The 12862-nt window shown below is 38.7% G+C and overlaps 2 protein-coding genes across 7 annotated transcripts in view; one reads left to right on the top strand and one right to left on the bottom strand.

Annotated features, from left to right (window-relative positions):
• Positions 1–12862, top strand: part of CDK14 (cyclin dependent kinase 14) — a 223208-nt gene that overhangs the window by 122682 nt on the left and 87664 nt on the right. For all 6 annotated transcript variants that reach the window (XM_081163263.1, XM_081163266.1, XM_081163265.1 and 3 more), the window contains 2 exons: positions 1001–1121; positions 12119–12212. In XM_081163263.1, coding sequence (XP_081019389.1) covers positions 1001–1121; positions 12119–12212 — 215 coding nt within the window. The remainder of the gene's footprint in view (positions 1–1000; positions 1122–12118; positions 12213–12862) is intronic.
• Positions 12235–12862, bottom strand: part of LOC308569411 (uncharacterized protein) — a 286883-nt gene continuing 286255 nt past the window's right edge. The window contains exon 20 of the mRNA XM_081163357.1: positions 12235–12632. The gene's annotated coding sequence lies outside the window, so the exon portion shown is untranslated. The remainder of the gene's footprint in view (positions 12633–12862) is intronic.

Below are 12862 nucleotides of genomic sequence, written 5' to 3'. Positions count from 1 at the left end.
AAACTATAACCAAGGTTTGTTCCGTGGCTGCAGCTTGTGGTTTGTCCAGAAGAGCTAAACCACAACCCTGGGTTCAGATCGCACACTAAACCAAACTATGACTTATCTCAGTGTAACATAGCAGCAAAACAATCAAGGAAGAATTAAGCACTAGGATCTCTTCTGTGCTATGTCATGATTTGGCTTAGTGTGAAACAGGTCAATGTGAGCGGGGGGCGGGGGGATTACTTCAGTTTACTTCCAAGCTGATAGTTACTCAGCCACCTCTGTTTACTATTAGAATAAATGATTTTAGAAGGAATGATGTTGCTCTTCTCAGATATGCCTGGAGTGGAATTTTAGCTTCACAAGTCCTATGAGGTAGATTTTGCTGCAGTATAGTGACTTGCTGTTCTGTTTGTTTCACAGTTGAAAAGGAATTTGAATTATTTCATCCAAGATCAGCAGTCTTACTCTTAGCACAGAGCAGTATGTTAAATGTTCAAGGTTAAGGGCAGATGGCATATATTTTTTCTAGCAGTATGCAGATATACAGCATGTGCCTGAAGCTTTAAACGTTACTCAGTGTATGAGCTATTTAGCTCTCTGTTTAATCCACTAGTTGTCTTGAGTTACACAGGTTATGTTCCCTGCTCTAAATGCTAACATTTAAGGATTCATCTCTGAGTTTTTTATTAAATAGTTTTTAAAAATTGTGCCTAATACTTTCTCTTTTTAAACATGAAAAACTAGATCCTAAAAAACAACAACATGACAGCCCTATAATGACTGAAACAATAATGCAGTCACTTGATATTTCATGATCTGTAGCTTTGTTTTGTGATGTGTTGAATGATAGAAATGGATATGTTTTTTCTCTGATTAACTTAACACATGGCCAGAAGAAACACAATCTACTTTTTCAAGCAGACTCATATTACACATACCTTTTAAAGATCTAACGTGACCTTTATTTCTTTATATGCTGATTTTCTTTGTTGTGCTTGTATTTGCTCTTTAGGACTTGCAAGAGCCAAATCTGTCCCTAGTCATACGTACTCTAATGAAGTGGTTACCCTGTGGTACAGACCTCCAGATGTCCTCTTAGGCTCAACAGAATATTCAACCTGCCTTGATATGTGGTAAGAATACAGCGCGTTTACAGGATCCATATGTTCTAACTTGCTGTGACTTTGATTTGTTAGACACACAGTGGGCTTGACAAGCAAAGATTGCAATCTTGTTCATGCGGACCAAGGGATAAGTCCCATTGAACTCAGTGGAACTTATTTTGGAGTACATGTGCATAGGAGTTCTCTGTAAGATAAAGCAGTACATTGTTTGTAGACTAAGGTTTCCAGATACTGTTTCTGTAAGAAACCTCTATGCTCTCTCACCAATGGTTAATTATCATCTCATACTTCAACCAAAAAAGGCTCTCAGATGGACTCACAGTTAAAAACAATAAAAAAATTAGATAATCCCTGCCCTCAGGTTTACAATCTAAAAGATGTAGCACAAAAGGAAAAAAAGACTGGGTAAACTCAGGTACCAGTTCTTAGAAACTTCTATATGACTGGCTTGGATGGGAGCAATTTGAGTAGCTTGATTGAGTAACTCCTGCTAGGTGGCAGATGAAGAAGAAGTAGCCAAATACAGCTGCTGTCTTACAGATGGGATAAGCCTGCTAATCTTCGTTCCCTGCTGTCAGGTCAGGTTGCAGTTGAGAAGGAGCCAAAGTTAGTTGATATCATAGCAGAACGAATGGAACAGCCATGCTTCCCTTCTCCTTTATTGGTGTATATGTTTATAAGTAGTCACAGATTTCAGACAAGTCATGTGACTGCTTGTAGTCTTCCTTTACATCTTTAAAAAAACAAACTGATTTTCTGGATAATTTTGCAGCACAGCAAATACTTGAAGGGAATTAGACGGAATACATGTAATCCAAGATCCAGTAACATTGGCAGGGCCAGCCCAATACATTTTTCTGCCTGAGGAAAAAGACAAAATGGTGTCTTCCTCATCCCACATATAGAAGCTGACCAGACTGGCAGATCAATCTTATTTCAGCATTGAAGGCAGTAGTCTAGCTCTGTCCTCCGGCACTTTGCTGCCACTCCTTGTCCCACACCACCTGCCACCTGAGACAAGTTTCTCACTCTGCCTAATGACAGGGCTAGCTGGTCCTAAACATTGGTACATAATTGTGTAATAACAATGAGCATTAAGACAAAACTGTGTTACCTGGGACACTGAGCATATCATCAAGCAAAAACAATGCCCATTTCTAATATTTCAACTGTACAGGGATTATTATTTTTTTAGTAAGTTTGTAGTATGGGAATTAGTTGCACTTTGCCTCCACCTGCAGCTTCTCTGCTGGAAGGAAGGATGATATTGGTTACATTGCCTAGCACTGGTGTGCTATCTTCTGTTCCTTCCTGATGACAGATGCTGCATCAGCTCTGTTTTCATGTGTGACTTGAGGGAAAAGGCAAACGTCATGCTTATCTACCCTGTGGCCAGGATCCTCCAGTGGCTTGGTTGTAGAGTAGCAGTGGCTCTCACTTTTTTCTGTAATTCAACAAAGCAAGGCATAATATGTTGGGATACTGCCAGGGAGATAACGTCCATCTGAGCCCCCAAGCCGGCTGCCGGACGATCCATCGGCCTCCCGTAGTCACGCAGTTACGCAGTATCAACAATTAGGGGCACAAAGCCTTAGAAATAGATTGGCTGCATTCCTAGGCTGGTGCACCCTCTTTCAGCAGAAAACACAGCCAGAAAGCTTGCACCGCAGAAGAGCATATTTACAGTTTATTTAGCGTTGAACAGAACAAAGGAAAACATGACCGTTATGAGTCAGCGTCTCTGACCGACTGCGAAAACGAAAGGAACAGCAAACATAAAACATCCTGTGAACAGGACATGCGCAGACTCTGTGACTCACAAAGCCTGCTCCCTTTTAAGGTGGAACTGAAATATCCTAACATAATACCCCTTCCACCACTGGCTGAATAAAGCAATGGCCCTTACCTGTTGAAAGAAATGCTGAAGCATAAAGGGCAGACTTATTGCAACAGCAGTAGATTCCACCCCACCCCCCGCCCATGTATAATGTAAGAGTAGAATTTAACAGCAAAAGGGACTCATGAATGAGGGCTACTGAAGCCTACTATAAGTTACCACCTGTGTACAGGCACTCTTATCAGAACTGAGCATGCTTCTGGTATTTGAAGCTCATCTGAAAATAAAGGTGACTGGGAAGATAGAGTTCTGTACTCCAAAATGGCACATCTTGGTGTTAAAACTGCCCCCCCCCCGGCTTTCTACATAGATAGGGTCATGGATAGCATTTGCTGCCATCACATCTAGTTTGTCTCTAATTTTTTTGCTGCTAGGAGTAGGGGGCTGTGTGTGATCCCTGGGTTCCTTAGGAGGAAGGTTCAGGATATAAATTTAATAAATAATAATTTTGAAAATTCATATTAATGGATGTGTAAATTCTGATTTTATACTCAGGAAGAAGATGCTCTTTGGGGATGGTGTGAAAGATATTAAGGATTTAATTTGACTGTGTAGCATTATTCAGATAAAAATGATCATCAAATTAAAATTTTATTATATAAATGCAAAGGTCATGGTTCTGACAGGAATGCAGCAGTAATTTTGAAACATTAATAGAGATGCTCTAATTCAGTACAGAATTGATGACTTTCTAATACCAAATGGAGACTTCCCCTTCAACCGCTATACATTGCCATTGCCAAGGTGAAAACTGGTCCTAGCAGGGGAACACAAAAATAATGTATTTAATAACGGTCATGAAATATTGATGTTCCCTGATGTAGGACCTTTAACACAAGTCAAAAAGATATATAAAGGGTGCTTTTCAATAAGAATGCTTTGTTCCAGATGAAAAATGAGGCAGTACTGATTGCATCTATCAAATATATGAATCCAATAAAATGACAAATAATTCATCTTCTGGAAAATACTGAGCAAATCACAAGCTGAGGTTGCAGTGAAGAGCAGACAGATCAAATAGCTGACAGATGAAAAGTCTTCTTTTCTGAGTGTCTTTGTTGATGTGCAGAGTAAAAGTATTATGCTGTGTTCATCTAATGTTAGCACCCAGATCTGAAACACTTCATGGAAGTGTTCATTGATTTCAACAGAATCTATTATATTGGATTCTGGAGATTATACTAATGCTACAAGTACTTCATATTTGTTGTCATAAATGTATATTGTTCCACATATCGATTGCCATGTATACATTGTGTATTGGATGAGTTTCACTTTATGTTCGGAGAATAACTGATATACCTCAGTTGGGAAATTTCTTATTGTGTCAGATTGGCTAGTGGACCTAGGCCCAGGTCATACTTTTCCTGTAGCATGTGACTACCCCCTCTAATTAGAGTTTTCTACTTTGAAACTTCAAGATATGGGGCACTGTACGGCTGTGAGATGTTATTTGTGAGGCACCGTCCATTGTGCCAGTGGTCTTAAGTTTTGCAAGACATTAGATTCATTTCAGCTTTCTGATTATCTGTGTTGTTTGTTACAAAAAAGCCACACAGCCTTACACACTTTATAACTACTGTCTGGTGAACACCACAACTAGGTTGGTTCCTAGCAGAGCTTCAAATTGTGCTTCTCAAATGGCATCATTGTGCAACATGGAAAACTTCTGAATTTCATTTGGGGAATTGAGTGACTGCTATTCCAAACAAAAGGTCAAAAGCCCCAAGAACAAGCCCCAAGGCTTTATAAGTAAGTTCCTGAATAGATTTTAGTTTCTGATTGCTGTTAAACGTTTAATATACCATCTTTATAAGTGCCTGTTTGACTAATAACTTTTAACTAATGGTTACCTAATCATCTAAATTTTCCATCTGAACTATCTGTCTGTGAAAAATGATGCCAGCTTTGGCTAATGCCATAGGAGAGTGGTTCCAACTGATGGTCTGCAGATCCCAGGGGTTTCGTGTAACTCAACCAGGGGGTTCACAGCACCATTCACACAAAAAAACCACCATAGAGATATCAAAAGTAGGGGGTCTATGGCTTGGCCTTTGTAAAACAGAGGGGCCACAGTACTTTGCTAATTGGGAACAACTGCTGGGCACTTGTACAAACAAAGTATCAAATTAAAGCAAATTTTGCTCCTTACCAATAAGATAGACAATAAAATACAAAAGCCCTGAGGGAAAGGTATGTTAATGCCTTTGAAACCTCTATAGCTTTGTGTAAGAGCTTTTGGTTGTATAGTACCTTGGGTTACATACGCTTCAGGTTACAGACTCCGCTAACCCAGAAATAGTACCTCGGGTTAAGAACTTTGCTTCAGGATGAGAACAGAAATCGTGCTGTGGTGGCGCGGCAGCAGCGGGAGGCCCCATTAGCTAAAGTGGTGCTTCAGGTTAAGAACAGTTTCAGGTTAAGAACGGACCTCTGGAACGAATTAAGTTCTACTGTACCCATTTCTGGTCATTCTCAGATTAGACCAACTGAAATTGATGGACATGATTAATTTAGGTCCCTTAATTTCAGCGGATCTACTCTGCATAGAACTTAGTTGGATACAACCCTTTGGTTTGAAATTGATTGGAATTCTTACTTTATTTAAAATATTTATAACCCATTCTTCATCATAATGTGGTATTGGAAAATCAAAAGATTTTAAAATAATTTCCAATCCAACCTGTAACACAGTAAAAGAGCAAATAAAATAACCATAGAGTCAAAGGCAGGAGGAGCATCAAGCTTATGACAGCTGATTCAAGTTCCCATAAAGGCCTGTTGAAATAGCCTGTTAACGGATGCTGAAACTCATTAAGAGTTTGTGCCAATCGTATATAGAGTGGCAGGATATTCTGCATGTGGTGCCATCACAGAATAGACCCTTTAGCTTATTGCTGCATAATAAATGTCCTTAGGCTGCAGAACAACCAAGTGGGTTTCAGCTGCTGATCTTGAAACTTGGCCAAATGTATACAGAAGAAAAGAAGCTCCTCCATGGATCTAGCTTTGTAAGTCTTTATTAACACCCTGAATTTGGCTTGGGAGCAGATTGGTAGCCAGTTCTATCAGGATCAGAGTGACATGATTCCAAAGAGCCAACCTAGTCAGCAGTCGAAGCTGCTGCATTTAGCACTGACTGAAGCTTTTGAAACAGCATCAATGACAGCCCTACATAGAATACATTACAAAACTCCAGTAAGAATATTAAAATTTGACCGGGGTTGTGTTGGTGTTGTATGTATGTCCATTTAGAAGGGAGGGAAATGGTGAAGGGATGAAATTTACATTGTACATTTTCATATTGCAAACATGCAAATGATAGTGTGGGGTTAGAATGGGGGAGGAAGTGACAGTACAATGCCTATAGAAAGACGGGGCTATTTTCTGTTGGTGGGAAGAAGTTTAGCTAGTAAGGGAATAAACAAAACTGCACAACATTGCACAACATTGCTACCTAGTTCTTGGGTGGCTGGGGTTATGTGAATGGTAATGTGAGTTGTTTGTATAATAGGATCACTTGTATGGAAGTTTTGATAGGGAAAGAAAGCATGTCTCCCCCTCACATATTTATGCAGATCTCGGCTGGTTTTGCATAAAAAGAAAAAAAAAAGTTGTCAGCTATTAGATTACAGTGACACTGTTGGATTACAGTGAAATGCTTCTAGTTATATGTCTTGATGAGTTGAAAAGGAGGCATAGGGACAAGTATTGAAAAGTAATACAAATATTAACTACTGGGCAGTTTCTGGGAAGCAGGTGGCAGTGGCTGTAAGCTATTTATGCACTTCATTTGTCATTGGAGGGCATTGGGAGAGTAACCAAAAACTAATGATTCATGTACAATATTAACATTCTCCACTTTTCTCTGCAAATAGCCACTGGCAATTTTAATAATATTAATGAAGACATACACGCATTAGTGGTTGTGGCTAGCAGTAAGAATCAATGGGGAATGTTCTGCAATTTACTACTGTCAGCATGTAGAGTGGTAATATGCTGGATGAATTGTGTGACATAAGACAGCATCAAGCATTGCTGTAGGCACAGTATTTCTCCCCCCCCCCCTTTGATCAGGCAATTAGTATGTTTTATTTAGCATAATCACAGGTGTAACATTTGAAAACTTGGATGTTTTATGTCAACAAATCCTGATGTTTTAATACTTTAAGGCTAAAAGGCATTGTGGGAACTAATACCTGATCTCAATTTTTTTTTCCTTTTTACCTCTACTAGCACTTTCCTTCCTACAATCCTTAGCACTTGCCATGTTTCCAAGCTGGCATTTGTGACAAGGGTTGCTCTGTCTGGTTTCTGTCTTGCCCTCTCTGTCCCGTGGTAAGAAGATAGAGAGTGATATGGGAAAGACATGTTTTGTTGCAGCTGGGGCAGATGCACCATGGTGTTTCTCTTCCCTGCACTCCTCCCAAAAGTCATTCTTCCTTTGGTCATTGCTTTGGATACAGGACTACGCATAAAGATGCACTTATATACACAGCTGCAATCAATTCAATTCCCTGTCATGTTTGTTGGCTCTTGAAAGTTTCAGCACCGCTCATCCCCAAAATTAGTTTAACACAGAAATATGTGTTAGTAATAATGGATATTTGCAAAACTTGCAAAAAAAAATTAAGTATTTCCGGTAAACAGTCAGTTAAGGAATTGATACTTGGGAAATTACTTCTTAGTCCAAAAACTAATATTTGAGCTGAGGAGATTTCTCTTTACCTTCAGTATTCACCCTAAATCCATAAGAGGTCGGGATTTTATGATAACTATCAAGCTATTCTTAATTAAACTTCTGGAAAGATGCTGACACTGAACTCTTATCAGCTGTAATCAGCTGAATTAACTTTCAGCAGAATGATCTTCTGAGATTAGGTTGAGTCGTTTTATCTCAAGAAGCATCCTTTGTTCCCACATTTTGGATGGGCAATTAATCCTGTTTTATTGAAGAACATTTTCTTCAGTCTATGAAGAAACCAGTCTCTGGTTTTTCATCAGATCGTATAAATCTTTCGCCTTCTACTATGGCCTGAGAATATACTAAGGTCCTTTTTTAAAAAAAGGTATTTGGAATGTAAGATTGCTTAGAGTTGTATCTTTATCCTGAAGCAAACCTTTACAGAATTAAATGTTTCCAAACAAGTGGCTTAATAGCTTTGAGTAGTGATTGTTGGGAGAGAACGCACTGTAGTCCATAGGATTTCCATCTAACTTAGCACAAGACCTGTCTATCTCAGGGCAGAATTGAAGGACCTTACCTTGGACCTTAGAGACACACTGGGGATGCTGCTTGTGAACTGCCTATCAACTTCCTTAACTGAGCTGCCTGAGGTTGTCTTCAGCATGGTGCTTGAGCTTCTCTGTACTGTAGAACGGATTTCGGGGAACCTCCTTGCAATGAAATTGTTTGGGAGAAAGTTAGATAGATGACGGAGGAGGACTTACAACAAATTCGGTCAAATACGGGCTAGAGGCCACTTTCAGATCTACTCTCACCTGCAGCTGCTTATTCAGTACCTTGAATTTCTTTTCAGTTTGTACAACTTGACAGTGTAAACAGGATTCTTAAATCAGTGAAGTTGTCCATATATGTGCACTTTTGGTTGTAGCCAACTAAAGTCTACTCAGTTTAGACCCATTGAAATTAATGACCTAAAGTTACTTATGTCCATTATTTCAGTGAGTGAACTCTGAATATGACTGGCATTGGATACAACTCAATTTATGTTGGCTTAGAAGGCAGTGGGAGGTGGAATGACTGATTTGATGGAAATTGTCAACTCTTTTTGTTGCAAGGGTTCTCGTCTATTCTGCCAAAAACACTGGAGTTCAGTAACCCACATCTTTCCAAGCCCTATCTGACAGTTTAATGGTCAGGTTTTATTTTTTAACTTTCCATTGCCTACTGATCGCTCAACACTCTCCCCAACCCTGATTAACTTCAGGGGCCTTGGAAGGATGATTCAAGCTCCATTTGTCACAGCCAGTGGTTAGGGATGGTGGAAGTTGTGGTCCAACAATGTCTGGAGAGACAGCTTAACAACTCCTGCTTTAAATCTTTTGTGCCAAAGTTTCCCAACACCCCCTGCTTTAAAAAACAAAACAAAAAACCACTGGAGGATTTTAGAGAGTAAAATTTCACAGAAGCTAAAGTCTTTCCTCTTGTTGCATCACATGACATCTTTTCTGAAACAATTTACATAAGTGTTGTTAGTAGAGAGTGCATCCTGTTGTCCAGTAGTTCCACAATCAAAATTCTTATTTAAATATCATCCATTGTGTTGATGTTAGTTTCAGTTCCATCATTGCTGTGGTAAATGCAAGGCTTCTAGAAAATTAAGAGGAACAGTGGAACCACGGTATTAAGATAGTATGACCATATGTTCCCACCAGTACATGTAATAGGCTTAGTTATGCTTGCTGTCATGAGAGAGCAAGGCACACATTTCTGCATCATATGGTTGTCACTCCAGCTTCAGTTGTTTTGTTGTTTTGTTTTTAAGGCAAGGGTTCTATTACATTCTGCCAAGAAACAGTATTAAGATAGCTGCTTGTGATGTTAGTTTGAGATTAATTCAACAACAACAACAAAAACATTGGACAGTAGCATGTTTTAAGAGCCTGAGGATACTGCTTTCTGGCAAGTCAGGAAGATGCAGGCAACTATAGACAGATTTGGCACACCTCGTTTCAGGTTGCCCAGTTGTAGGGCCTTTTTGCGGGGAGATAAGTATCAAAACTTGGTTCTGACCACTCTTTGTATGTAGGAGACATCAGTGCTATAATTGTCAATGGAGGTTGTCAGAAGAGCAGAAAAGGTGATCCTCAAGACCACATTAACAGCATAATGAACAATCCTCCAAAATTAGAAGATTCCCCCCTCCCCCTGTATTACAGTGTTGGGCTTTTTGATTTTTATTTACTGCTATTTTTTGTAAAGCCCCCTTGTGAAACACCAGTGATCTACTTCCAGCCAATATAGACAACATTGAAGTAGATGAGACAATTACAAGGCAACTTTCTATGTAAAGTTATTTGCCCTCTTTTAGTAAACCTTATATTTGATCATTGATCATTTGAGCACAGCCTGTAATGTCTGACCAGGTCCTAGGACAGGATTGGAGAACCTATGGTACTCAAGATGTTGTTGGATGTCAGCTCTAGTCAGTGTCACTAATGGTCAAGGGTGATGGGAGTTGTAATCCAGCAACAACTGGAGAACAATAGGTTCTCTATCCCTACTGTAACAACTACTTATCTTTGGCTCATCATTCAATAAATTTGCATTCTGAATTTACATTTTCAAGAATTGCCATTTTATGAAGGGTCAGTATACTAAATGATTCACTAAAACCCCCCGAAAAAACTTTAAATTTCACTATCAATGAAGTTTACCATTTGACATTCATAGATATTTAGAAGTTCCTAGAATCACTCTAATATTTAAAATGAATTAAATGGCCAGTGTTGGGATGCATGAACAGAATTTGAACTACCTGCTTTCAGGATACCTATGTCTGCAACATGTCTGTCTGTCTGTCTGTCTGTTTCTCTCTCTCTCTCTTTCTCTCTCATATATGAATACATTATTAAATCACAGTTTTAAATATTGTCTGTGTTTGACAAAGATACATTGGGTTTAATGAAGCATTTACCAAAGTAGGTGACGAATGGCAGCTTCATCAATTCAATTCCTTCCGTATGCCCTAGCCAGTTAAGGAGAATAATGTCAATCCCATTTTTTAAGCACAAGGAACGTAACTAGGAATTAGTTATGTGCTCTTTGTCATACTTTAACAATATGCATCTTTTCAATCTCAGATATCTTAAACAATATTTTTTAAGACTGCAGTTGATGAAGCTAGATTGTGCACTAAAATTTAGCTATATATTCTAACTGGGTTAAAAAAACAAGTCACCTATATCACTAAATGAGTTTTAATTAAAGGGCTCTTTGCCAAATGTGACTTATAAATATTCAGTTAGGATCTCTTAATTAATGAAAGCAGATTGCATGTTTTAAAGAGATGGTGTTTTACTACTTTGGCACACTTAAAATGTGTTACTTTCCAAGTATATCATTGCCATTTGAAAATACTTTTGAGAATTATTTTCATTCTAGCAATTATGTCACGAACTATTCAAATGTTGTTGGAGTACTGATATGCATATTTACTTTTGGTTGTAATGATACATATTCAGCCCACATGGAGATGTAGAAAAACTTTTAGCTGAGGCAGATCTTATCCAGATGTCGAACCCTATTGTGTAAGAACATCAATGCTTAGGTCAAATCAGGACCAGTACAATGAAACACAACACAATGCTGCTGTTATAGGTAAATAAAGTTGTGGTCAAGGATAAATATGATGGCATACACAGCAATAATAAACATGCTGCCTCTTTTGTTGCTTTTGCTTTCATTATTTGCAAAGAGAGCGTCAGAAACTATAATACTCAGTGGTAAATATCTTTACTCTTCAGTGGTAAAACAGAACATGCAGACTGTGCTGTATAGTCAGAAGTAACCATCTGGTTCGTTCAGAACTAAAACTGTGGCTGGTATCTAAAGCAATGTTTTAGACATAGCCAGTGAAATTCTGACTTAGGTGTAAAACAAAAACAAAAACCAAACCCCTTCATACACAAACAGCTTTGAAACAGTTTGCCATGTGACATGAAAGGCTATTTGAGAAGCACCAGCCCTTTGGGCACAAACCCTTTGGGCACATGTAACTGGTTGAGCAGTTCTTTGAATCGTGTCCTAGGCCCTATTAGGGATTTCCTGTTTATATGTTGTGCATGTGCTCCTGTACTGCAGGGTGACTGCATTTCATTTTATTTAAGATGTTTAAAATCATGGGGTGTTTCTTCCACAGTGCAATCAAAGAAACCCCCAGGACAGCTTTTTAGCATTGCAGTTCACACTGAAACAATCTGTTTTCAAAGAGACAGTTCTGAGTCATTATCAGGCATTCAATGTAATCTGTCTTGCATCTTTTTGCAGCAAGGAAAAAAATATTGTGAAAACCAATGTACAGACTGTGTATCAGTTTCTAATATGAGATTTTCCCCAAAATATTTTAAACTTTTTTCTTTCCAGGGGAGTTGGTTGTATCTTTGTCGAAATGATTCAAGGTGTTGCTGCTTTTCCAGGAATGAAAGACATTCAAGATCAACTTGAAAGAATATTTCTGGTAAGTCTCTTTCCTGCTTCCCCTGCATTTGATTATTGCATGCTGATAACTGCCTCCTCTACCCAAATATAAATACCAGGAACCTTATATAAACTATACTGAAATGAATGGAGTTTCCATGGTGGAAGTGGCTGGAGCATTATGTCAGAAATTCAGAGTTTGTTTAAATTAGTCAACCACTTCAAACAAAAATACTGTCAATAATTATCTAGCTAGATACATTGTGTGCATCATTAGAATTATCCATTTGACAGTTACTAAAAATGGGACTACTCTGCTTAAAAAGGATTACTTCCTTCCCCCATGCTTTAGTGAATTGTGTACATGAAGTTGGTTAATCATTTTTGAAATTCCTGTAGGTATTTGGATGATATCCGAAGAGCCAAATGTTTGCCTCCTTCCTTACATGTTTGTGTTTTGCTTGTCGGAGGCAGAAGTCATTTGGGGCAGAAATGGAGAGAGAGAGAGAGAGATTGGATAAATTAGTTTCCCCTTTGTTTGGCTTTTGCTGATTTGCCACAGCACTTTGCTGCAGAAACCAGGGAGGGAAGGAGCATGGACAAATCACAGATTCTAAATGTTTCCATGGGAAATAATGGAAATCATCAGCTCATTGTGAGAATGCTTGCCTAACAATTCCTGGGTACGCA

The sequence above is a fragment of the Podarcis bocagei genome (genome assembly GCF_964188305.1).
Source record: "Podarcis bocagei genome assembly, chromosome: 12".
Classification (NCBI taxonomy): domain Eukaryota; kingdom Metazoa; phylum Chordata; class Lepidosauria; order Squamata; family Lacertidae; genus Podarcis; species Podarcis bocagei.
This window is presented reverse-complemented; position numbering and strand designations above follow the sequence as displayed.